General features: G+C 45.6%; 1 protein-coding gene across 2 annotated transcripts in view; it reads left to right on the top strand.

The window, feature by feature from the left end:
- CHN2 (chimerin 2) overlaps positions 1–26,312 on the top strand; it is a 301,731-nt gene that overhangs the window by 253,426 nt on the left and 21,993 nt on the right. The window contains exons 1-2 of one of the 2 annotated variants that reach the window (XM_040472364.1): positions 6,131–6,256; positions 13,091–13,168. In XM_040472364.1, the coding sequence (XP_040328298.1) occupies positions 6,254–6,256; positions 13,091–13,168 (81 nt within the window). In that variant the 5' untranslated portion in view covers positions 6,131–6,253. Of the gene's footprint in view, positions 1–6,130; positions 6,257–13,090; positions 13,169–26,312 lie in introns of those variants that run through there. The other variant, XM_040472363.1, reaches the window with a different exon arrangement.

Genomic DNA, 26,312 nt, shown 5'->3' with positions numbered 1-26,312 from the left:
CATTATGCTCTTTGTGAAATAGGGAGATTGGACCAGACCAGGCACATTCACTTATTTATAAACCTTTGTTGAGTGCTCTTGGGAGTTCCTTTTGCTAAAGAGATTAGAAAATATGGATGCAGGGGCGCCTGGGTGGTGCAGTCGGTTAAGCGTCCGACTTCATCCAGGTCACGATCTCACGGTCCGTGAGTTCAAGCCCCGCGTCAGGCTCTGGGCTGATGGCTCAGAGCCTGGAGCCTGTTTCCGATTCTGTGTCTCCCTCTCTCTCTGCCCCTCCCCCGTTCATGCTCTGTCTCTCTCTGTCCCAAAAATAAATAAACGTTAAAAAAAGAAAAAAGAAAAAAAAAGAAAATATGGATGCAGAAAATCCTTTCTCAGGACATTACATCCTACTGGGGGACAAATATGTGGAGGAAGAATCACATGAGATTTAGGAGTAGGAACTACAGAGCAGCTCTTCCCATGTTCCAGTCCGACTTAATAGTTGCACAACTTGAGTACTGAAAGCTCTCTTAGCTCAGTTATGAAATGGGGATGATAATACGTGTCATGAGACAGATTAAATGAGGCAGTGGTTAATGTGCCCGGCACAATACGTGCTCACCAATTGTTAGGACCATTGTTTTCTGTTTCATTGCTGTTGTGATTCTAATCTATTTTGTAGGTTTCAAGTGGTGGGGAGCATATTGCAGAGGGATGGCTTCACAAAAGAATATCATGTGTCCAGAGAATGGGTCCCAGGTTCTGAGCATTGACAAAATGTGGGAAGCAGTAAGAGGCACAATCTCCAAGCAGGGTCAGAGTCACGGGCCACATCTAAGATGCTTTCTGGTCCTAATAGGCTATTGTGGTCACTTCACAGAAGTGGAATGGACCTCCCACCCAAAATTTGGTTTGGTGTTGAAATTGATGATGCCACACGCCCGTCAAGAGGATACGAAAAGTATAATTACTCACTTAATGAGGTTCCCTAGGGCGAGCAGGACAGACCTTCCAGCTGGTTTGAAGAGGGCTGGAGACAGCTACAAGGTACAACTTTAGGCTGGTTAGGGGGAGATTTGTGTTGGTTTTGACTTCCCACTGGCATCGAGGGAGGGGGCCTGCAGGCCTTCTGATTGACCTGAAAGCTGTCAGCAGTCAAATACCAAAAATGAAGTCAGACTCTTTATTACATGGGCCATGGTTTTATGGTGAACAAAGGAAATCTCAGTGGCTTTCTTCTCTTCTTACAAGGGAAAACAGTCTCTCTCGACCCCACCTCTCGCCACCCCTTCCTGCTGCTGTTCCCCTGGCTCTCCATGCACCCCCGTACCGGCTCCACACCACCCCAAATGTGCTCCTTCCATGCTCTCTCAAAGTTTCTGCGATCAGGCTTCCCCTCTCCACTCCTTGGAAACTGCTCCTGTCAAGGTGACCACTCACTCTCATGGTGCTAAATCCTTTGGTCCTTTCTTAGTCCCCATCATACCCGACCTATCAACAGCATTAGATACAACTGATCCTCTCTTCAGTCAGCTTCCAGAATATCAAATTTGCCTTCTCTTTCGCTTTGGTCAGTTTCCTTCTGAATTTCCTGACCCCATAATAGTTGGAGTGCCCCGGGGCTCAGCCCACGAGCCTCTGCTCTTCTGTGAGACTCCCTTACTATGAATCCATTGCCCCATGATAACTCCCAGGGGTGTATCCCCAGCATCTGTCTCTCCCTGGAGCTCCAGGTTTCCATGTCTAGCTGCCTCCTCCATGTTAAACACCCCCAAGGGAGTTCCTGACGTTCTCTGTCACTTTTCCCCCTTTTGTCATCTTCTTCCTCTCATTCGATGGAAACTCTATTTAGTTAGTCGGGTCCCAAACTGTGTCATCATCCTGGAGGCCTCTTTTTCTCTTGCACCTCACACCTGGCCTGTCCCTTCATCCTGGGAACTCCGCGTTGACAAGCTGTCGAGAATCTGCCCACCGATCACCACCTCCACCGCTCCTACCCGCGTCCGATCCGCTGTCTTCTCTTCACCTGCATTTCCACAATAGCCTCCTAACTGGTCTCCCTGTTACCACCTTCGCCCTCCTATGGTCCTCAACGCAGCAGGCGGAGCAACGCTGGGTAAACATCACTGAGATCACAGCACAAAGCCACTCAAAGCCCTGCGGTGGCTGCTCGCATCCCTCCGAGTAAAGATGGGAGTCCTTTGCGGTGTCACCTTTTCAGTGAAGCCTCTCCTGACTATCCTGTTTTGAATTGCGCCCTCTATCTCTAGCCTGTATTCTCACTTTGCTTTTCTTCCTAGCACTTCTCCCCTTCCAGAACAGTATATAATGTATTTATTAGTTCTGTTTGTGTCTGCTCTCCAGGAGAACGGAGACCTTTGTCAGTTGTTCACTACTCTAACCCAGTGATGTTAAACAGGGCCTGATACATAAGTGGTGTCTAATAACTCTTTGCTGAGGGAAGAGAACGGAAGGGAAGGGAGGAGGGAGGAAGAGAAGGAGGAAAGGGAGGAGACGTGTCTGTATCACCACACACACTCTGACATTCAATCTGAGAAGGAGCTACAGGGTCATATACTTGGCATAAGGCTGGTCAACCCACAACTATGAGGACCAGTAGTGGAATTTGAAAATCCCAGTCACCGCTCACCCAGGAGACCAGAAATAAACTTCGATTCGTATTCGGAATTTGCAGGCATCCGTGTTTCAGAACTGCTGGGTTCAGAAATACCCCCAGGAGCTATATCGGGGCAGCATGAGCTGCACAGCTGTGAATGGCGTCAGAAACTATTTTGTTTGGGTGATTGTCCGCTGTAAAAGCTCAGTAGGGGATTTGAGATATTTTTTGTGTGAAACTGCGGAAAAGCCACTTAATCGGAATCGTCGTCGTTTGCAACATAGGCGCGTTCGCATGCAGAAAATAGCGGGTCATTTTGATTTTTTCTTTCGATAAAGGTGTGCCTTACGCCAATTGCTTACCAAAGAACCTGGTGGAAAAGTAGCTCGAGGCTCTGTCTGGCGCGTTCTGCTCTGCAAATTGCCATGCTGTGGTGTGACAAGAAAATACAATTCAGCAAACCTATAGCTTCTGGCAGGGTTCTCAGGGTCAGCTGCCGTGAGCGGCAATGGCAGTGAAAGGGTAAGAGAGAAGCACACCAGGGTTCTCCTCTTCAGTTGGGTGCCGTAAGCCAGAAATGGAGCATCTCTGACTTTTGTGATAAAACCCACGAGTCAATCACTTTGAGCACCTACTTCTCCGGCCAGAACTGGGAAGGCACACGACAGCAAGGAAATACAAAGAAAAGGAAATGGCTACGGAATATGAGAAAAGAAAGAAAATAGCAGCTGAGAATTTCGCAATAGTGGCTTCTCCCTCAAAATGGGCACTGTTGGGGCGTCTGGGTGGCGCAGTCGATTAAGCGTCCGACTTCAGCCAGGTCGCCATCTCGCGGTCCGGGAGTTCGAGCCCCGCGATCTCGCGGTCCGTGAGTTCGAGCCCCGCGTCGGGCTCTGGGCTGATGGCTCGGAGCCTGGAGCCTGTTTCCGATTCTGTGTCTCCCTCTCTCTCTGCCCCTCCCCCGCTCATGCTCTGTCTCTCTCTGTCCCAAAAAAAAAAAAAACTTAAAAAAAAAAATTAAAAAAAAAAATGGGCACTGTTTCCCTGGGTCTTAGTTGTACAAAAGGTTACCTAAAATATTCGAAAGCCGAGCTAAGGCACTCGATTCCGCAAATGCTCCTCTCTCTCAAAAATAACCCTGCCAGCCTTTCTTAAACTTGGCATTTGAGAAACCTAAGGGTTTTGAAGTTCTTGTTTAAGCGAATGGATTACTACACTCCGATGCACAACTTTCTTTTTCCTCCTTTCAAGAACCGCACAGAAAAACAAAGCAACGACAACTGCATGGTGAAATGTGTGAGAGGCTTCACATAAGCTGGAAATTCTGTCTCGCAGAGTACCTCCTGTGTCCACATCTAAGGAGCCCGTGAGACACATCAGCACTTAGGCAAAATTGTTGACCTCAGCCTCAATAAAGCAGCTGGAGAAATAGTATGGGAAGGACGGTGATTATACCATTACACGCCCACTCAACCCAAGAAGTATCCAACTATTTGTTTTCCTTCCAGTAAGGTGCTTTGGTCCATTTTAGAGCCCACACGGGTCCTTCCGTTTGGGGTGAACGTTGGCTGCTGCGCCTAAAGGGAATTGAGTCGTAAAAGAGGCAGGGAGACCAGTCCTTCGGCCCTTTGTGTCTCTCGTATTGAGAGTGGCCATCTGTCCCCGGAGAACAATTGGAGTGGCAGCTGGGTATGTTGTGCCATCAGAAATAAAACCCTCTTCTTCTTGGACCACGGCGCAGCAGGCTTGGAGGTCGCCAGGAGTTTTAGGAGTCGGCCAGGGCAGCTGGTGGTACCTGATATTTTCAGTGAACTCCGATAGAGCCAGGATCCTGCCTCTCTGATGAGGGCCTGGGCCGGAGGGACGGCAGGGTGCCCCCCACCCCGCCCTCTCTCGTTTCTTTAGCAGTCATGGGGATGGGTTTGCAGTTCCCTCATATCCCTGGGTTGTCTTCTTCCTCTTTCAGGGCTGAAAACCACAAGCAGAGAATACAGCAAACACAGGGAAGTTCTGAGGGGGAGCAAGGAAGATTCATCTGGCCTTCAGAGTTCATGGGATCAATTAGGCTGGGCTTAGTGGCATTAAGAAAAGAAAACCGGCCCTTTGGTTATCATTCAATAATTGGGGCTACTCTTCACTTAGAATTTCTGGTTTTTTCACTGACCAACAGGAATAGAGAGGCACATCTAGGATGCCCCAGCAAAAACCATATTGCCTACCTCTTATCCACTAGTCCCATATATGTACATGCATATGCATGTGTGTGTGTGTGTGTGTGTGTGTGTGTGTATGCATGTATATATTTTTTTCATTTCAAGCTGACTGAATGCCTGCAGCATCTTAGCCGAGTGTCTCTGGGAGGGACTTCATGTTTTGTGGCTTTGAAGAAATACCGTGCAGTCCAGACTCATCACCCAACTCCAGAACCCCAGACGTGTGTGGGAAGTGAACTGAGGGTCTAAGAAAAATACGAGAATGCGCTGACTCTTGTAAAACTTGTAAGTCGTTTTAATGGAAGGCAAGAAAAGTAGAAAGATGCAAAAAAAAAAAATGAGTATTTACTTTTCATGCAACAAAACTTTCATGAGTGCCAAGCTAGGGTTGGTGTCCTGCTAATCCCTCGAGATGCGTTAATAGAAGAACTGCAGGGAGTGTGCCATTTTAAAAGTTTTTAGAGGTCCCTGGGAGCAGAGAGGAGAAAGGAGTCCTTGTGTCAGTGAGCAGTTAGCCACCGCTGTGGATCCACTAGAACCAAAGTGTCAGGGATTCCCATGGAAAGAAAACCAAGACACTGGCTTCTCTTCCCCTGGACGTTGCCTGTTAGGACCTCAGTTTCCTTAACTGTCAGATGACGATAATGACACCCACTCCACCTTCCTCGTAGAGGAAAGATATCACATCATACAATGTACCCCACAAATATGTGATGCTACTTTTAATTTTATGCTCGTGCCAAGCCTGGTTGTGTCCCTTAAGGCCTGATCCTGCAGGGTCTCCCTGTTTCCGGGGCCCCATCTTGTGACACCAGAAGCCCGATGACTTGGTCAAAAGGAAACCTAAAGAGCATGGCACCTGGATTTTATTTATGTGCTCATTAATTAATTATTTATTCATTCATTCATTCATTCATTGCATACAAGCAGAGGAGGAGCAGAGGGAGCAGGAGAGAGAGAGAATCTTAAGCAGGGTCCACGCCCAGTGCTGGTCGGGGCCAGGCGACTCAGGGCTCTATCTCACACACCATGAGATCATGACCTGAGCCGAAATCAAGAGTCAACTGAGCCACCCAGGTGCCCTGACCCCTGGGTTTTATGTCAAAGAGTCGCAGAAGTAAAATGACTAGATAAACTGACAGTGATGTGGCCCTCTGACATCAAGATATTTTATAGCCATGGACGTTCATTCATTCATCCAGTAAAATTTACTAAGAGCCTACTTTGTGCCAGGGGCGAAGTATGGCCCTGGGGTCTTATTTGTGATGAAAGCACACGCAGCACCTGATGTCATAAAGCTAGTCATCTAGAAGGGGTCATGGATAATAATTTTAAAAGCATACTAATAGCTTATGGTTATAACTTCTCAAGGTGACAGGAGGAAAGGGATCGGAGGCAAGGCTGGAAAGGTGGCAGGACCGGACGTGGGCCCCTGTAGGTCATGGTATGGATTTTTGCTTTTAGCTTAAAAATCCATGGAGGTTTTAAGTAGCGCAGTGGGAGGTGGGGGCGGGGTGGCATAGAAACATGATCACACTTTGTGTTTGAAAAGGTATTGATTCCTTTGCGGGAGGGGAGGGTGTTCACTAAGCATTTACCGCGTGGATATCTCCATCTTCTCTAACCATGCCCTGGGTTGAAGCACTTGGGATTAGTGCCTCGGCTTTCCATGCTGGGAGCGTTTTAGAATCCCCTGGAGGATTTTTTAAAATCCAGGGTCCATCCCCAGAAATCTGGATTTAATTGGTCAGAGATGGAATTGGAACATGGCTTTTGTTTCTTTGTTTGTTCCCAGGTGATTCTAAGTATCTTCAAGGTTGAGACCTTGGAGACCACTCCAAGGTTCAGTGGAAAGCACAAAATGGGTCCTCAAAGTGTGGTCCCAACATCAGCATCACCTGGGAGTCTGTTAGAGATGCAGATTCTTAGGCCTGATCTCCCATCGATGGAGTCAGAAATGCTGAGGCTAGGGCCCAACAGTCTGTGTTTTAACAAGCCTTCTGAGGGTTCTGAGGTTGACCCCAGGGTAAGGAGCACTAAACGGTAGAGGGGTCACAGGCGAGAGAACCCAGAGCCTGGATCTGATTCTAGATCTAGCTGTAGAGAAGCCCTGTGATGGGAGGGGAGCGAAGGGCACACAAATCATTAAACTTCTCTGACCCTCAGTTTCTCACCTGTGAAAAGAGCAGGCAGGATTGGACGAGCCCAAAGGTGGTCTATGATGTTAAGGATTTATTATCTGGGCACACTAAACCCAAGAAAGTTTTTATAAGGTACTTTTACAAAATCTATATATTTTTTTTCCTTTTTTTCAAGTTTTATTTAAATTCTAATTAGTTAACGTATAGGATAAAATTGGTTTCAGGTGTAGAATTGAGTGATTCATCACTTACATACGTACAACACCCAATGCTCATCACAAGTGCCCTCCTTAATACCCTACAAAATCTGTCTTTCTATATAATGGCAGTAGTATGTAGTCATTGTAGGAAACTCAAAAAGTGCAGAAAAGAAGAAAGAAGAAAGTAAATGTCCTTTAAAATATCTTCACCCAGAGATGACGGTTTCTTTCCTCCAACAGTAAGGTATGCTGGAGATATTCTGGTGTGTTTTCTTCGGATATGCTCCGTGAATGTACTTAAAAAAGTGAGAGTCATACTAAATAAGTTTCAAGAGGCTACTTCTTACCCAACTATTATCTCAGGAGCGTATCCCTTCATCATTAACAGTTATTTTAATCATCTTTGTTAGTGCCTACGTGATAGTCCGTTACATGTTTTTACACCATAATTTAACCTCTCCCTATCGCGTGTGTAAGCCTTTTTCTCATTGCTTGATACTATTGTTACGATGAATATCTATCTCTTTACCTATGTATCTTTTCTACTTAATTCTTGGTCTGAAGACCTTCTTAAGAGAATCCTGGAAATCCAATCGTCGGATCAATACACATGAGACATTTGATACGTTGCCAACTTTTCCCCCCAGACTCGAGCTACTTCACGCAGACATAGCCAAGTATCAGAGAGCTCTCCTCACGACCCCCTCGCCAGCCTTAATAGTATTGATTTTCATTTCCTATACCTCCACGAGGCAACAGCTGCCTATAGCTGCAGGGTAGTGTTTGCATCAGGGGCAGAGGTCAGGCTTTCTCGCTCCCTAAGGGGGACTCAGACTCCAGGGACAGAGAAGTGAGAGAGGCCCCAGGAACCTAAGAGCTGGGGCTGGAAGAGTGAAGAGAGATTCTCCAGGAATGGATGGTGACATTTTCAATGAACCCTCCTAAAAACGCAGAGTGGACTTTACTTGAAGTCTGTGGAAGAATTGCAGATTGGTGAGAAATCACCTTTTCTAGAAATTGGTACTAAATGAGGCAAAATGTCATGGTCCCCAGAGGTGGGCTTGCCTGAGCCGAGGTGGAAAGGAGCTATTGGGTGGATGAACTCTGAGGTCCCGTCTGGGTTTATGATGCTAGGTGAGTAAAGTCAGCACAGAGGGAAGGGTCTGCCTCCTTCTCCCACCATCTTTCTCTCCTGGGCACTTTACATGCACACAAGCACCCCAGTGGGTTTCGTTGTCCCACGTCTTCCTGCCCACCGACCCACCATTGCCTCCCTCTCTTCATCTGACACCCTTCCAACTGCCTTCTTGTTACCTGATTCTTTCTTGGCTTTGGGATCCAAACCATAGAAAAGAGGACAGTGAGAGGCCATAAAAAATAGAATCCCAACCCTTATTTATAAAAAGGGAAAAAGGAAGTGGTAAGCTTATTTCACTATTTATTTATAGTCCCACCTACTTCCAAAAGTATCTTAAGTAGTGCCTGCTTTGGAAGAAGCCTCAGGGAAAACAACATTCTCCTCTGTAAAAACCAGACCAGGGAACACCAGGCCTGGGAGTTGCTAATGGTTAACAAGGGAGATGAGAGTAATTTTGGCATATAACCCCTGGATGTTTTTAAATGTGGGCATTATTTGAATGAGGCTGTTTAGAGGGTGATTAAAAGCATAGATTGATTATTTACCCAAAACAACTGAAAATAGGTGTTCAAGCAGAAACTTATTAGCAGCATTATTTACAAACAGCCAAAAGGTGAAAATAACCCAACTCATCAACAAAATGTATTATATCCACACAATGGATTGTTATTCAGCAAAAGTCAGTGAAGTATTGACACATGCTCTGATACAGATGAACCTTGAAAACATTTTCCTAAGTGAAGGAAGCCAGACACAAAAGGCCATATATCGCACGATTCCATTTATATGAAATGTTCAGAATAGGTCAATCCATAGAGATGGAAAGCAGATTGTGGTGACCAGGGGCCTGAGGAAGAGGGGAACGGTGAGGGACCGCTTAATGGGTGTGGAGTCTCATGTTGGATGATGGAATGTTCTGGAACTAGATAGTGGTAAAGATTGCAGAATATTGTGAATGTACTTAATGCCACTGAATTGCTGAATTGTACACTTTAAAATGGCTAAAGTGGTAAATTTTGTTATGTGTATCGAATCACAATAAAAAATAAACGTATTCTTAGCAAAAAAAAAAAAAAAAAAAGAAAGCCCAGACCTAGTCAGCTGTGCCTGGGTTCTAATCCCAGCTGCCCAGTTCCTCTCTGTAACGTGGGGATAAGTGTAACAGTACCTACCTCATAAATCTTAAATGAGTCAAGCTACGTGAAGTACATACGTGCCACATGGGAAGCGTACTGTAAATATTTGTGTTATTAACCTAACCCAACTATTCTCCACTGGGGGCAGTGCTGCCTCAGAGGAAAACTTGGCAATGTCTGGAAAGATGGTTGCTCACCACCGTTGGGCGTTCTGATGGCATCTGTGAGTAGAGGCAAGGGGTGCCACCCACCGTCCTACGATGCACAGGACAGCCTCCCCCAACAGAGGATTATCTGGTCCCAAATGTCAGTGATTCCAGGTGGAGAATCCCTGATTTAAACAGAGCATGCGGGGAAATGTGCTCCCTCCAACGGACGTGTGGCTAAAAATAGGTCAGACAGAAATTTTTGTTCGAAAGGACTGCCCGCCAAAGTGCGACGTGCCCACCATGTATAGAGAACATGTATTAGTCATTGTGGGGGATATAAAAGAGGCCAAGGCACCGTCCTGGAGATACTTGGGTGAAGAAAAGCTCGGTGTGATGGAATTATCTGAGAGGGAAGTTTGACCAAGAGATGTTTATAATCATTTTTCCTGTAGTAGATGGGTGATCTGGGGTCATCCACCCTACGCACAATAATGCTCACTCAAATGCCAGCATTTCTGGTTCCTTGTAAAGATGCATCTTAAGTGACCAGTGTGTGCAGCTCCTTCACGCATCTGAATGGGTCTTATGTTTGGGCAAATTGTATGGAACAAAGATCTGACAAACAAATCACTGTCACGAATAGAAATCAGAATTTCTTGTTGGAAGGGCACAGACACGAGAAAGTATCAAATTTCCTTATATTCAGCCGCCATATCCCAAAAGGAGAAAGGAGACCCGTTTTCCCACTCTCCATTTAAAGAGGTGTCTTATCAGATTCTAAAACCGCATCCCCGTATAATTAGCCTAGTGTAGGTCACAGACTCAGTTCTTACACAGAACGGCTCACCGTCTAAAGGTCTCTGTGGACCTGCCAGCAGTGAAGACTTGGGGAAGGACCCTTGTTCCTTCTGTCTTTTTGCCTTTAGGCTAAGGATTACAAGCCTCTCAAAGATCTGCCCTGCCTTCACGCAATCCCTGTGGATGGCAGATGTCCTTTCCAGGGGGGCAATGGGAAGGAGGAGTCTGGTGGGGCCCATCAGGAAGGCAGATCCCTGGAGGTTCAGGTCCTTGGAAGCTACTGCATGGTGATGGGGGATCATAGGTACATCTTGGCAACTTACAGTCACTGCCTACCATGGCAAGGAATTATATTAGATACTCTTGACCGTGAATCTGACATAGAATGTGTCACAGTGACTTCTCAATAGGGCAAGGACAGGTATAAAGCACTCTAATGTAAGACAGAAAGGGACGACGTGCAAGAAGGAAAATGTGGGGGAATCCCTATGGGATCTCAGAGGAGCGTGTTGGCTTCTGGTGGGGAGTTTGGAGAAGCCCTTTTCGGAGAGGGCGGCATGTGGGTGAGAATGCGAATGTTTTGGGGCACCTGGACTTGTAAAATGATACCACAGTATGCTAAAGAACGGAGCCGGCCACCCAGGTGAGTGTGTCAGAGAGAGACTTTGTAGGATTTGTGGAGGGGAGTGGAGAGAAAGGCGTGAGCTGGGTAGATGGAGATGAGCTCGTGAAAAACCCCCCATGCCCCAACACCATGAGGCCATGGAGAGTCACTGACACTTTCTGGACAGGTATAAGTGGACTAGGAAGACGACTGTACAGCTGGGTGTGAGGTGTGCTGCGGAGACAGCGTGGGGCAAGAAGGGGAAGAGGGGGCAGGCTTGGCCAATCGTTTAGAGCAGGACACGATGGCAGGATGTGGCACCACATCGGCTCCCTTGGGCGCCAGGACTGGGTGTTCGGGAACCCAGGTGCTGGACACAGATACTCTGGGCTCTAGTCCCGGGCTGTGCCCCGTAAGCCAAGGGCACGTCCTCAGGCAAATCGCTTCAATCTCTTCATCCAAAAACATGGGAAGAGAAGTCTTGTTTGTCATACACATGAGCTGCACAGTAAATGAGTAAGGGCGTCTAATACGTTCTGAATATTGTCTGGCCCAATAATGATGTCGTGCTCAGTGGTTCAACATAAAGTTGGCTCTTGTAATCCCTGAAGGTAACAAGGGTGACCGGGAAGGATGCCCTTCTGAACCAAGGTGGAATGACGGTCGTTGTCAGGAATAAAGAATTAACACGGGAAAACACTGACCTTGCATGATTCTTCACAAGGCTGCTTGGAGGGGCTGGGGTGTGGGGCCATGTGTCCGTAGAAGACAGGATGGCTTCCGTGGACTGGATATCTACATGACGGTCCAGCCCTCTGCACTCTCCTTGCGCCCTCGTTCCAACAGCATTGATTTTACCGTCAGGCATCGGCTGCATTAACTTTTGTCAGCAGATCAGGAGTACTCCCAAGACACAATGATTTCCTCACTGCTCTAGTGGAGAGACCCGGGACTAAAAACTTTAGTCCCTAGTGAGACCATCAAACAGATGAAGCTTGAAAACCCATCGGGAGCATCAGGCTTAGGCCCTAAAACAATGAACATTGAAGGGGTTATAGTTCAAATAAAAGCGACTTTGATGTTTAGGTTTGAGTGAAGGAATAGTGACTTGTCTGCATGCGTGCGGAGATGGGGGGGGGGAAGAGAGACAGGAGGGTGCCTTGGAGCAAGACACCCTACCTTTTATGCTGAAACTCTGGTTGTAGATGGAACTCTGTGCCGAAGTGCCATGCTTTCTCTGTGACCCATTCACTTTTTAGACTGTTCTAATTCAATGCACCCAGAAGAATAAAAATTAAGCTTCGAGTGCTAGGGCAGATTTTTTTTTCTAAAGGGAGCCAGGCTTTATCCCTGTAAGATTAAACAATCATCAGGGTTTAAAAGGTTTAATCTGCCGGCGTTCAACCCAGGATGGGGCTCAGAGCCCCCAGAATAATTGGATACGGCATCGGGCTTTGAACATCAGAACTAGTTGCGTGTGTGTGTGTGCGTGTGTGTGTGCGTGTGTGTGTGTGTGTGTGTGTGTGTGTGTGTGTGTGTGTGTGTGAAAGAGAGAGAGAGAGAGGGAGGGAGGGAGAGAAATGTGCAAGCAAGCACGAGAGGTCTCTCCCGTGGCAGGAGGAATAAAGCTGCCTGCCCCTGCCTCCTCCATTGAGCCCTCAGTGGCGACAGGATACAGCTTCTGGGGACTGCTGTGCTCATGAATGTGTGCTATTGTTCCAGGCACACGTCGGCCTCAAGAAATAGCACAAAACAGCCCCGTCCTTATTCAGATGCAGAACCCCCTTCATCACTCAAACCAGCCTTTCCAGGTCACATGCCGGAGGCCTCTGCAGACAGGACGCAGCTGCCTCAAATCTGCTGCCTAACATTAGCCGCGGTTCAAAAAACCTGACGGCTCTGAGCTTCACGGGGGAAACTAGAAAGATGTGGGGTCCAGGCGCTAGGTTCTCCGAGGAACTGTGGCTGGAGAATGAGAAAAAATGTGCTGTGGTTCGGAAGCCTAAGCAAGGCAGGAAACGCCAGGAGCTGTTGGCCGTGGCCTTGGGGGTGAAGGTGGGAGTCAAAGGCAGTTTTCTTTGGCCCCCTCTCAGACTCTTTGCCTGTTCACAGATCTCGTCCCTGGTCCGAAGGGCCGCCCTCACGCACAACGACAACCACTTCAACTACGAGAAGACACACAACTTCAAGGTAAGCAAGCCTCTGCGCTCTTTCTTCTGTTACTAAAGGGCAGGTGGAGAGGTGCGGTTGATGGTTTCCGTCCCCCCTTTGATTATAAAGTAATGAGACAGCAGATTCCTTTGCTTTCCACGTCTAGTTGTGTGCACAACATGAGACCTTTGCTTTGCATCAAACTGGAGACCTCAGACAGCCGTTTGCCTGATGCCTAGAAACACCTATATGTATGTTAACTTAGTCCTGGAGACCTGGGCTCATTTCCTCTCCATATCCCCCCGCCCCGTCCAGCGGAAGAAGAGCAGAGCACGCCGGATCTCTGCCACTGGGAGATCTTCTGATGAACATCGAGCAGTACTTTTCCACTCGGAGTGGCTCTAAAGAATATTGCTGTCTCTGAGGCACAGAAAACCATTGCCCATTTCACATTCTGTGTTTTGTCTTTGTTTTCAGGGATGCTAACTCCTCTGGTTTATGTGTAGACGGCTGTGAATAGGACGGGAGATGCCATCCAGTAGCTTTTGCTTGTGCTCTGGGTACGGGGTGGGGGGTGGAGCACCCCAGCAGCCTTGCCAGGCTCCCCTCTCGGCACAGCCTTGATCCTGCTCACCAGACCAAACAAAAAGATATGGGAAGCTGGTGGGAGCTTTAGTGCATACTCCCACGTGTGTTTGTACACTGGAAATACTGCTATCTCCATTTCAGACTAGCCCTTGTAGAAAAAGAAAAGAAAAACAAAACAAAACAAAACGGCCTACCATCAGAAATCACGGCCTATTTCCTTTGCCCTGATGTGTTTTCCAAGAAATGGCTGGAGGAGATTCCGATGCCAAATTGCCTGGCCGGAGATGTGGTTGAGTGGAGGGGACACAGTGAGAGGTTTTGCCCCAGCAAATGGGCTCACGTTTAGACACTGGTGAGAGTGGAGACTGAAGGATCCAGGAAGAAAAGAAGAGGCGGGGGCGGCAAATTGTGAATTGTCTTCTTTTAAAAAAAAAAAAAAAATTTTTTTTAATGTTTATTTATTTTTGAGACAGAGAGAGACAGAGCATGAGCGGGGGAGGGGCAGAGAGAGAGGGAGATACAGAATTCGGGGCAGGCTCCAGGCTCCGGGCCGTCAGTACAGAGCCCAATGCGGGGCTCGAACTCGTCAACCACAAGATCATGACCCGAGGCAAAGGCGCGGACGCTCAACCGACCGAGCCACCCAGGCGCCCCGTGAATAGTCTTCTTTTTTTAAACTCGTTTCCTTGAGGACCAGTAGCCCAAGTAACTGTTGAAGGGACTAGATAGCCCTTCACCAGAGGTGACCAGGGAAACCTATTTTATTCTGTCGATTTTCAATTCTTTGTAAGGACAGATATGTGTCTATTAAGTAAACACTCGTGTCTGTAGGGTCCGTTTGCCCTGCTGCTAAAGCGAGGGGCTTGGGCATCTGCATGCTGTAATTGAGCTGAGGAATGGAGTTACTCAGCCCTCCATATTTAGCCTGAGGATGAAGACTTGTATTCTATAGATCCCCACTGACGCCAAGGCTCTAGATATTTCTCCTGTGGCTGAATAGTGACGGCTCTCATGGGGAGTACAGAAAGCCTCGTGTTTTTTTCTCTTTTCTGTTTTCTGTATTTACCCTTATTCATTTTTTTGGTCTTAAGAAAATGTTTTTCTGACTTTGGGCAGAAATCCTGGTTCTTTGCATCCTGTGGATGTACTACCACGGGTTGGGAAGGTAGATCTTCTTGGACTTGGCAAATTCTTTTCCTTCCTCTTGAACACACCAGCGCTTCTGGCTTTGAGATGGAATTGGGATTCTGCCCTCACCGCGATACGTGCTTGCGTGGGGATAGCTTCTCCCTCGGCGTACTGTGCCTGGGCTTGTGTCTTGCGACAACTAAATGTTTGGTCGATGTACACTTCCAAAACTGATTTCGGTTTTTTTAATCTTCGATCTCTGATTGGGAGGGGCGCCTGGGTGGCGCAGTCGGTTAAGCGTCCGACTTCAGCCAGGTCACCATCTCGCGGTCCGTGAGTTCGAGCCCCGCGTCGGGCTCTGGGCTGACGGCTCGGAGCCTGGAGCCTGTTTCCGATTCTGTGTCTCCCTCTCTCTCTGCCCCTCCCCCGTTCATGCTCTGTCTCTCACTGTCCCAAAAATAAATAAACGTTGAAAAAAAAAATTTAGATCTCTGATTGGGAAAGGAGGACGTTTGAAGCAAAAAAGGCAGCTGAGACTTAGTTTCCTACGTAGTGCTGTTGCTAACACGCGGTCTGTATTAATTACTTATTTACCACTGGAATCCATCAACAGCTCTTTCAGTGTTTGCTGGAAAAGTCAGTATCTACTCGGTGTGATCCCTTCTAACTTACAGCTATCGAGAGAAGAAAAGGTAGAGAGCAGACAAGTTGTTAGGGGAAAGTACGCAAGGCAGACAGGAGCGTTTCTCTTCCGTGTGTAAATAGACATCTTCAAGACATGGCAGACCTTTGAGTCTCTGTGTCCGTTGACCGTGGCTTTCAATGGTACTGCCCGTGCCACTGTCCTGATGGATGAGTGGCAGGGCCGGGAGGGGGTGGTTTCCTCTGTCACTCCTCACCCCTGCCACCCTCATTCAGCCCTCTCCTCACCCCCAACCAATTTGAAGTGGAAATTTTGCATGGTCTTTAGAGGAATACTCCAAAAGCTGGTCAGTGCTATAAATAGAGCAGTGGGTTTTTAGTAATCACCACTGAATCAACCAAACAAAGAAAAACTCTTATCAAAAGGCCCCTGCCATCTGCTTGAAATCAGCATAAAATTAAGACATAAAACACAAACTTGTTCTTTATGCTGACATCTAAGAGGCTTTGTGCAGAAACTCTTGATTTGTAATTCAGGTTATTATTTTAGAGTACTACGTGATGAGTATAGCGTAAGTGTTCAATACAAAAAAACAAATAATCGCATTTTCACGCTCATCAGCAAATAAGGTTTGCTAGACCCTGGCTGTGCTCTTGCCTAGGGGGTCCTACGAGAGATTCCAATCTGCCAGCGGATCTAAATGCCTCACCCCACAGCCAGATTTTTTTGCCCAGTAAGGACTATGCCTCCAGGTAAAAAGCGGCCTCCTGGCTCTCTCCAGAAACTTCAAGAAGAGGAATGAATAGAAACTCCCACCCCTATACACTTTGGGAACTTAACTACCAGAAAGCCCCCAGGCACTGCTCCTAGGTGCCTACCTACTGTCCTTGCTGTTTAAACAAAGCATGTCTAAAAAAAAATTTTTTTTTTAATTAAAAAATTAAAAAAATAAACAAATCATGTCTAGGAAAAGACAGAAGTTAGCTCTGGGAAGAAAAGCTTTTGGAAGCAAATTAAAGTTATACTTCCTCTCATGCAATAATTATGTACTTTTCATATGCAGATATAGTTGCTGCTCATTTAAATCCTAAATTCTCGGGGCGCCTGGGTGGCGCAGTCGGTTAAGCGTCCGACTTCAGCCAGGTCACGATCTCGCGGTCCGTGAGTTCGAGCCCCGCGTCGGGCTCTGGGGTGATGGCTTGGAGCCTGGAGCCTGTTTCACATTCTGTGTCTCCCTCTCTCTCTGCCCCTCCCCCGTTCATGCTCTGTCTCTCTCTGTCCCAAAAATAAATAAACGTTGAAAAAAAAAAATCCTAAATTCTCTGGGATTACTTGCACATACTGGGAATTAGGAGGTATTTGTTGAAGAAATTATGAAATCGACAGGATCTTATCTAAAATGAAAACCCTTTGATAAAGGAAGAGACACTCCTTTAATTCATTTTATACCTGCATCTCTGTTTATCTAGTAGAGACACTCTCCTGTACGTAGAATATCTCTCTTTGAGATGGTCTACCCTAATAACACCTTTTGGCTAAGCTCCAAAATCCCCAGAGCCCCAACAATCTGGATGGCTGTCCTTCCTTCCTTCCCCACTTAGCACAGCGATGATGTAGCAATGGTCAGCTTAGTACTCCTGGCCATAGCTTGACCTTTGGAAAAGAGCTTAGTTCTATGAGCCTCAGTTTCCTTATCTATAGAATGGGAGTGTTGTAAGGCTTAAAGAATACATGTAAATCACTTACAGTCCGTGGCACCCAGTAAGGTGAGCTTCTATTATTTTACTATTCATCTTTTTGTCTCTCTCATCTCTTGCGCTGTAATGTTCAGCTTTCTCTGTCTCTGTATTTCTTATTTTCTTTTTTTTTGGATTTATTTAGAGAGAGAGCGCGTGTATGAGTGGGGGAGAGGCAGAGAGTGAAAGGGAGAGAAAGAGAGAGAGAAATCCCAAGTAGGCTCTGTGCTGTCTGTGTAGAACCCGACTCGGCGCTCCATCTCACAAACCATGAGATTATGACCTGAGCCTAAATCAAGAGTTGGACGCTTAATCGACTGAGCCATCCAAGCACCCCGTTTCTTTTTTTTCTACCCTTACTTCTCCATGCCCTTCTTTCCTTTTTTCTATCGTCTCTTTCTTCCACTCTCATTAACTACATGTAACAGAAAAATGCAAGAGTGCTCTGGGCAATGCAAAGGACATGAACGAAAACTTGGGAGTCAGAAATGAGCCAGGAGTGAACAGGGTGCTGCTCCCTGTTTGGGAGACCATGGAGGAGGGAGGTGCTCACTTCACATCTGGGGTGGGCCAGATCCAGGGAGACGGATGACCCTGGGCATTTTCTCCACTCCTCCCACTCGGTGCTCAGCCCTCCCAGTCTGCATGTGCGCATACATCACTCCTTCCTTCTACTGAATTCTCTCCCTCCACCCAAACATTGCAGGACCACTCTTCTCTCCTTACATGGAATATGGATGGAGAGCAGAGGCCCAGAAAATTCTAAAAGCTGAAAAGCAAACCACTCGGCCCCACCCCACATTTCCCATCCCCTGTCCACCTCCCCGCCCTTGCCCCGTCCCTCCCCTTCCATCCCCTTCCTGTCCCCCACCCATCCCTTGCCCAGCCTCCTCCGAGCTTTACTTTTCTCCAAAGCACTGACCACTGGCACGATACGTATTTACTTGTAGGCTCGCCTTCCCCTTACCAGCCGGAAACACTCACCCCTGGGGCTAGGGACAGGGGTTCGGGTCTGTTTTCCTTTTGCAGAAACCCCAGTGTCCAGGACAGGGCCTGGCCCAGAGCAGGCTGTCAGTAGGTATTGGCTGAAAGGACGTGTAGCAGGCATCTCACGGCCCTGTCTACCTAAGACTACACGTTCTCTCCCCACTGGCCACCCCACCGCACGGTTTGCCCTTGGGCGTAGCTTAGTACACTTGTGTTAGCTGTGCTCAAGCCCTCGCAGGTGTGGACCCTTGCCAGGTCCACTAGGCTGTGCCAGAGAGACGGATCGTATCAGGGTGTGCCAGGCCAGCCCTCCTTCCCCATCTGGCCAGCGGGTCTGGCTGGGCAGGGCTGCCCAGTGTCTTATACAGGGGGGAAGGGGAGGAGACTCATGCCCGGGCTCACTGTTGTTGTCCTAGCTTCTTGTGTGGCGACTCTCAAAAGTGGCCCAGTCTGGACAGAAGTTAAATGGTTTCTCAGCGTACCCTTTTGTGTCCCCCACTCTCTGTAGACCAAGGCTACATCAGTAGCACCCAGTTCCCACGTCCACGAGGGATACAAGCAAGCTCATTCAGCAGGCTCCTTGTGCACCTGCCTCCCCAACGCGTAAGATCATGGGATCCTGCACCAGGGTTCAGGAGTGGAGCTGTGGCCAGGGCACCTGTCCAGGGGCAGCACCACCACCTTGCCGTTGGGGTCATGTGGCCCATTCACGGTTTCTGTGCCTATCATTCCTTTTTGCATTCTCATTAGTCAGTGGTCATGTGCTTTGGGACAAGACATCTGTGCTTTCCATATGCAAACCCCTCTCTTTTCCTTGTCCTTGACTTCATAAGAACGTGTGAGCCCTTCTTTGTCCCTACTACTTTGCCTGTCTTGTGTTCTCGTGGGCACGCAGTGGCCCAGTGCCCTTTGCTGCCCGTGCCGATCCCACTTCTTTGTGCGCCGGCAACGGGGCCAGTTGGATATTACACCTGCAGGAATCAGCTTCAGAAAAGGCCATTTGGGCAGAAATGAGTGTGGAAGGAACCACTCAGAGGAAAAAGGCAGACTTCATCACCTTGGATATAAAATGAAAGACCCAGGGGCACCTGGGTGGCTCCGTGGGTTTAGCATCCGACTCTGGTTTGGGTCATGATCTCGCAGTTCATGGGTTCGAGCCCCACGTTGGGCTCTGGGCTGACAGCTCGGAGCCTGGAGCCTGCTTCAGATTGTGTGTGTGTGTGTGTGTGTGTGTGTGTGTGTGTGTGTGTGTCTGTCTGCCTGCCTGCCCTCCTCCCCTGGCTCACACGCTCTGTCTCTCTGTCTCTCTCTCTCTCTCAAAAATAAATAAGCGTAAAAATAATGTAAATGGGTCCTCTTGAAACCAATAGCACGGCGCCTTTATCCAATGCAGTTTCATTCATGGCAGGGATTTCAGGCAAGAGAGGAAACCATTTTTGGACACGGTTCTCACATAGGCGAGGGCCTTCTCTGCCTGTCAGGGTCTGACTAAAAGCTTGTCTTATTCCTCCTTGACCTGTTTTCATGTAAATATTGGAACACCGTCATTGTAAATCCTTTACAAACCATCGGAACCTGGTGGAAAGAGGATAGATTTTGACAACAAACCCTTGCTTAGGCCACACACCAGGGCGGTGGCTTGGTTAAGCTGTTACACAAATGTAAATCATCTACTCATGAGTCTGACCCATATCAAGTGCTTAGCTGTTATGAATTTTATATTTTGTTTTATTCCAAAGAACATATCAAAGGGGCTATTCTAAATGACTAAATGGCTGATTCTGGCATTTTAAGTCCAGAGAAATACTCCTTTTGTGTTTTGTGAGGAGAAAAAGAAAAGCACCAATGATCACTGTGCATATTCGTTGGGTCTTTTTCAAAGTTCTAAGATGGGGAAACTATTTAGATACGCAGTTTCGTATTCAGCGAATATGGACTGAGGGCCAGCCCTGTGCCAGGCACTACCAGGTACAAGAAAGACCAGTGGAGACCTAAGAATGTGAGCTCTTCTTCCACTGGGAGGTGTTCAACCAGAGTGCTTCTCGCCTAGACATCTGGCAGGGTCTAGAGACATGTCTGATCCTTATAACTGGGATGTGCTAACGGGCTGTCTAGTAGAGGCGAGAGATTCTGCTAAACTTCTGACCCCCTGGGTGACTACAGATAAGCCCTTGGGGTAACTCTGGGCAGAAGCTAGACTACCTGACCCCCAAAACCCAGCAACTTGTAGCTGGAAGTGATGTTAGCCACCTCCAGCCCCCTCTCCTATGCTAAGACAAAGCTGCCTTTGACCCAAAGAATCCTTTTAAAATCAAAAGAATAAAGTTCTCATTAAAAAAAAAAATTTTTTTTTTAATGTTTATTTTTTAGAGACAGAATGCGAGTGGGGGAGGGACAGAGAGAGCAGGAGATACAGAATCCGAAGCAGGCTCCAGGCTCCCAGCTGTCAGCACAGAGCCCGACGCGGGGCTCGAACTCACAAACTGCGAGATCATGACCTGGGTCAAAGTCGGTTGCTTAACTGACTGAGCCACCCAGGCGCCACTAAAGTTCTCATTTTTCATATAAACAATAAAAACAACCGGCTGAGGCGATGTGGTTTTAGTTTATAGCAATGAGTCTCTATCAGGGTTATTCTGCCCCTTGGGCACATTTGGCAAAGTCTGGAGACATCTGTGGCTGTTCCAGCTGACGGGTGCCACTGGCATCTAGTGGGTAGAGGCCAGGGATGCTGCTAAACAGCGTACAGTGACGATGATTTATCCAGCCCGAAATGTCCCTAGTGCCAAGGTTCGGAAATCTTGATGGCTGACGGACACGGAAAAGCACAACTTTCTCAAGTGTAGCGCGTCACAAAAAGCACTTTCTCTTTCTTACAGTCTAGAACCTGATCTGAGCTGATTACACACTTGGATGGGGTCTGCGCTGACCCATCGAAACACACTAGTTATGAAACCACGAGGGAATACTGCCTTCCAGACTCAGCAGATGTGAGACAAACAACATCCTGCTCATTTAGAGTCAAGTCAGGGGATACTCGCTGAACGCCTGAGATTTTTCTTGACAAATCTGGCTCTTGTTTGCACTAAGTGGCCATTCCTGGGCTATTTGTCAAACATACCTTATCTCCCGTAATATCATCTTTTTCTGTTTGGTGTGGTTTTGGAATCCCAGGCAGACCATGCCCAGTATAATGGTCTTGGACCGACATTCTTCCTGTCTGGGGTATTTTCTTCCTGTCTAGGGTATTTTAGTTACTGCCTTAAAGTTGGCAAAATGTCCTTTTTTCTGAAAAGATATTCTTGAAAATCAATAAACTTCACAGAATGGAAAAAGCTGATCAGTGATTTTTCAAGATACGGGGTATTTCGTTGGGAGAGTAGCCATCATAACTCAACCCTAAACAGAATGCGTTCAGAGAGTGACCTCAGCCTTACATCTAGTCTACTGTTTAGAGATTGCCCTTGCGGACCCAAAAGAAAATTGAACAATAGATCAGCCATGAAAATAAACAGTGTGGCCCATCACAAAGAGGAAATTAGGCAGTGGGCCTAAAATAATGTTTAACTTTACGTTCCCCTCTGTCCCCATTTTGTTTTATTTCTGTGGGAATGTGCATTTGTGGGGACACAGAAGTTTTTTGCTATTCAAAAAATGTCTGTCTGCATTTGTTTGGCTGAAGAAATGAGATCGAAGGCGGTGGGGATGTACTGATGGGAAAGGATGTTGGTAAATATGGGCAGGGCCAATAAGCATTGAATGCAATTTTGATATGCATCATTTTTTTTTAATATTGCTAAAAAGTGAAATTTTAGAAAATCTATGGCTGGGGTATCCTGTATTTTCCTGAAGCATTCATTAGGCTGGTTTCTATTTTGTCTGTGTAAAGTAAACAGACAAATTTATATAAAATTATATAAATATAAATATATATATATATAATTATAGCTAGTCTCCTAACTTCTAAATATTCTATTTTCTTTTTTTAGACATTGTGTTTTCATTTTTACCCCAAGGTATGGAGATATTTCCCACGCAATTTCTTACCCACTGGAGATATTCCAGAAAAAAAAAAATGTCACCCCTTTTTTGCATGACCTTTCAAAAACCAAGCCCACCCTCACTGGCCTCTGGCGATGCTGTTTCCCATTCTTAGAATGTCCTCCCTAAGCCATCTGCCACCCCAGTCCACACAACTTCCCCACCAGATTCTGTCTTTCCCAGTCTGGTGAAGTCTTCTCCATCCTTGAAAACTCCGTTCAAGTATCACTTTCCCCCCGGACTTCTCAGGAAGAATCTATTGTAATCTCTGTTATACTACCATAGGATCATTATTTATGTTGCCTATTTATTCTTACAGATGAGATCTTTGAGCGCAGGGAGGTCTTTCCTCCTCTGATCTATCAGACTTTGTATCTCCAAAGACTGACTAGTACAGTGCCAGGTTCAAAGTAAGCAGTCGGCATGTAAGTCTGAGATACACGAGTGAATGATGAGCGGGTGGACAGGTGGATGACATAGGAAATAATTCATCTCTCTGACCTCCTTTTCCCACTAATTTGTAAAGCCACTTCTGAGATACACCAATTCTCCACGGATGTGTGACTTTGTGTCTGCCCTTTCTGCTCTATGCTACTGGTCTGGTGGCCCATCCTGCAGTGTTTTACTTTTTTGTTACTATAGAAGTCTTGGTGTATGGCCAGAGCTATTTTCCTACATTCTTTTACTTATTCAAAATTATTGTGGCTAGGGGCGCCTGGGTGGCTCAGTCGGTTAAGCGTCCGACTTCGGCTCAGGTCATGATCTCACGGTCCGTGAGTTCGAGCCCCGCGTCAGGCTCTGTGCTGATGGCTCAGAGCCTGGAGCCTGCTTCGGATTCTGTGTCTCCCTCTCTCTCTGGCCCTCCTCCACTCAGGCGCTCGCTCGCTCTCTCTCTCTCTCTCGCTCTCTCTCTCTCTCAAAGATAAACATTAAAAAAAAAATAAAAACAAAATTATTGTGGCTAGCCTTTTCGACTTTATTCTTATGAGTTTTAGGACCATCTTGTCAGGTTTGGTGAAAAGTACCATGGAGATTTTGACTGAAATTATATTGGATTTATAGACTTTTGGAGGAGAACTGACATATTTATCACACTGAGTATTGCTGTGCAAGAATATACACTATCTCTCTTCTTATTTATGTCGTTAGTGTCTTTAGTTATTTGCTAACTAGTTTAGATTTTGTTGTAAATGGAGTCCTTAATTTTATTGTTCAATAAAATGAGGTATTATTTATGTATAGTAATGCTTCTGATTTCTTTATATTGCTCTTAAATTAAGGAAACTTGATGGCCTGTTTCTTCTTTCAGATATATATTTCTTTGTCTTACTTTATTATGCTGGCTAAATTCTTCAGCATAATGCCCAAGAGAAGCATTCATAGACCGCCCTATCTTTTTGCTGACTTTGAAGGAAATTATTCTAATATTTCATCTCTAAATGTGATGACCATTATGCGTGTGTCAGAGATACCTTTAATCAACTATTTTTAAGAGAGTTCCCTCTATTCCTAGTATGCGAAGTGCTATTGTTGTGAATGGATGTTGAATTTTATTGATTGTTGTATTCTAATTTTTGAAATGATTGTGTGGTTTCTCTCTCTTGTTATTGTGGTGAATTCTAGTGATGTGTTATCTACTTTAAATCCCTGAAATAAGCCCCCCTTGATATGACATTTTTTTAAATATAACACTACATTCAGTAAGATCTTTTTTTAAGGATTTTTACATTTATGGTCATAATTGAAATTGACCTATAGTTTTAGTTTCATGGTCTGGTATAGTTTTTGAGTCAAGATTGTATTAGCTCATAAAGCAAATGCTGGACCTTTTCTTCTTTTTTTTTTCTCCTCCAATCTGGAATAGTCTATGTTAGTTAGAGATGATGTATTTGTTAAATATTTGATAAAACTTAAGAAAATCATTAGGGGGGCACCTGGGTGGCTCAGTCGGTTAGGTGTCTGAATTCAGCTCAGGTCGTGATCTCACAGCTTGTAAGTTCGAGCCCCGCATCGGACTCTGTGCTGGCAGCTCAGAGCCTGGAGCCCACTTCGGATTCTGTGTCTCCCTCCCTCTCTACCCTCCTCCGCTCATACTCTGTCTCTCTCTGTCTCAAAAATAAATAGACATTAAAAAAAAATTAAAATAAAATCATTTGGGTTCATTAACTATTTGAGGGTAGATGCTTTACTACAGATTCAATTACTTAATGGATATAATTGAATTTGGGTTTTCCATATTAGTTTGGGTAATTTTTGATAATTTACACTCTTTACAAAAATTATCCATGTCAGGGGTGTCTGGGTGGCTCGGTCAGTTGGACATTGACTCTTGATTTGGCTCCGGTCGTGATCTTATGGTTCGTGAGTCCGAGCTTCATGTGGGGCTCTGCACTGACAGTGTGGAGCCTGCTGGGGATTCTCTCTCTCTGCCCCTCACCAGCTTGTACTCACGCTTGCTGGCTCTCTCTCTCCCTCCCTCTCTCTCTCTCTTTCTCTCTCTCTCTCAAAATAAATAAACAAGCATTAAAAAAAAGTATCCACATCAAAAAAGAAAATTATCAATGTCACAAAACTTTTAATTTTTTTAGTATAAAGCTAGTATTCTCAAGATTTATATTTAGTATCTTTACTGCATTTGCATTTATGTTCTCTTTAGCACTTGTGTTTTTCTTCTTGACCAGTCTTGCCCAAAGTTTGCCTATTTTATAAATCCTTTTGAAAATCACCTTTGAGGGGCGCCTGGGTGACTCTTTTGGTTAAATGTCCGACTTCGGCTCAGGTCATTACCTTGTGGTTCATGGGTCCAGCCCCGTGTCAGGCTCTGTGCTGACAGCTCAGAGTCTGGAGCCTGCCTCAAATTCTGTGTCTTCCTCTCTCTCTCTGTCCCTCCCACGCTCATGCTCTCTCTCTCTCTCTCTCTCTCTCTCTCTCTCTCTCTCTCTCAAAGATGAATAAATGTTAAAAAAAAAATTAAAAATAAATCACCTTGGAGGTTTTTTATTCTTTTTATTTTATCTTTTCTTTCTATGATTCTGTTTGGCAATAATCTTTATTATTTTGTGTTTTACTTCATTATTTTTCTAGCTTCCTAAATAGTATGCTTAGCTTATTAATGTTAAACCTTTAAAAAAATTCCAACCTATACTTTTTAATACAGGCATTGAAAGCTTCTATACCCCCACAAGGAGTGTTTTGTCTTTCAATTCCAAATATTTGGTAATTTCCATTAAGATTTTTTCTTTGCTAATTTTTTAGAATTATTTTAAATTTCCAAATATACTGGGGTTTGGCTATTATTGATCTTTAATTTTATTGAATTATAGTCAGAATATGGCCTGTATTGGGTCAGTTCTTTTCTGTAGGTTGAGGCTTGCTTTGTGGTCAGTTTGTGTACACATTTCTTGCATTTTTTTTAAACAGTACATATTCTATAAATTATTGGATATGAGGTCCCTTTTGTATCCAGTATGTTAACTTAACCTATTTGATCTATTAATTTCTGTGAATAGATGTTAAAAACCATTATGATTATGGGTTTGTCAATCTGTCTTCGGTTTCTTTCCACTTTTACTTTATATTTTTTGAGACCATGTTGTCATGTGCATAACAGCTCAGGACTATTATATCTTTAGGGTAAAATTAAATCTCTAATCATTATATAATGACCATCTTTAACACTAATAAAAAAAAGTATAAACTTTATATCAAGACATTTGTTTGGGATTTCTGTTGGCTAGCATTTGCTAGGCATGTTTTTTCTATCCCTTTACTCTCAACATTTCCATTACATTATGTTCTGAGTGTGTTTCTTGCAAAGGCTTTTTGAATATCTGCAAATTTCGGGCTTTTATTTGGTGTTAGAGCCATATGTGTTGTGATTAGAGACAAATAAGGATTTTTCACACACCCCCCATTTACTGTGCTTTTTTTATTGCTTTGTTTTCTTCTTTCTTGCTTTTCATTGGCTTAATCAAATCTTTATTTCATTTTCCCTTAGGCATTTTATAGATTCCATTCCACCCTTTTTGTGTATACTCCAAAATCTAATACACGTGTAATT

This window comes from Herpailurus yagouaroundi, unplaced genomic scaffold (genome assembly GCF_014898765.1).
Source record: "Herpailurus yagouaroundi ecotype Mexico unplaced genomic scaffold, PumYag 100, whole genome shotgun sequence".
Taxonomy (NCBI): domain Eukaryota; kingdom Metazoa; phylum Chordata; class Mammalia; order Carnivora; family Felidae; genus Herpailurus; species Herpailurus yagouaroundi.
Note: the sequence above shows the minus strand (reverse complement) of the source record. Positions and strands in the feature narration are given on the sequence as shown.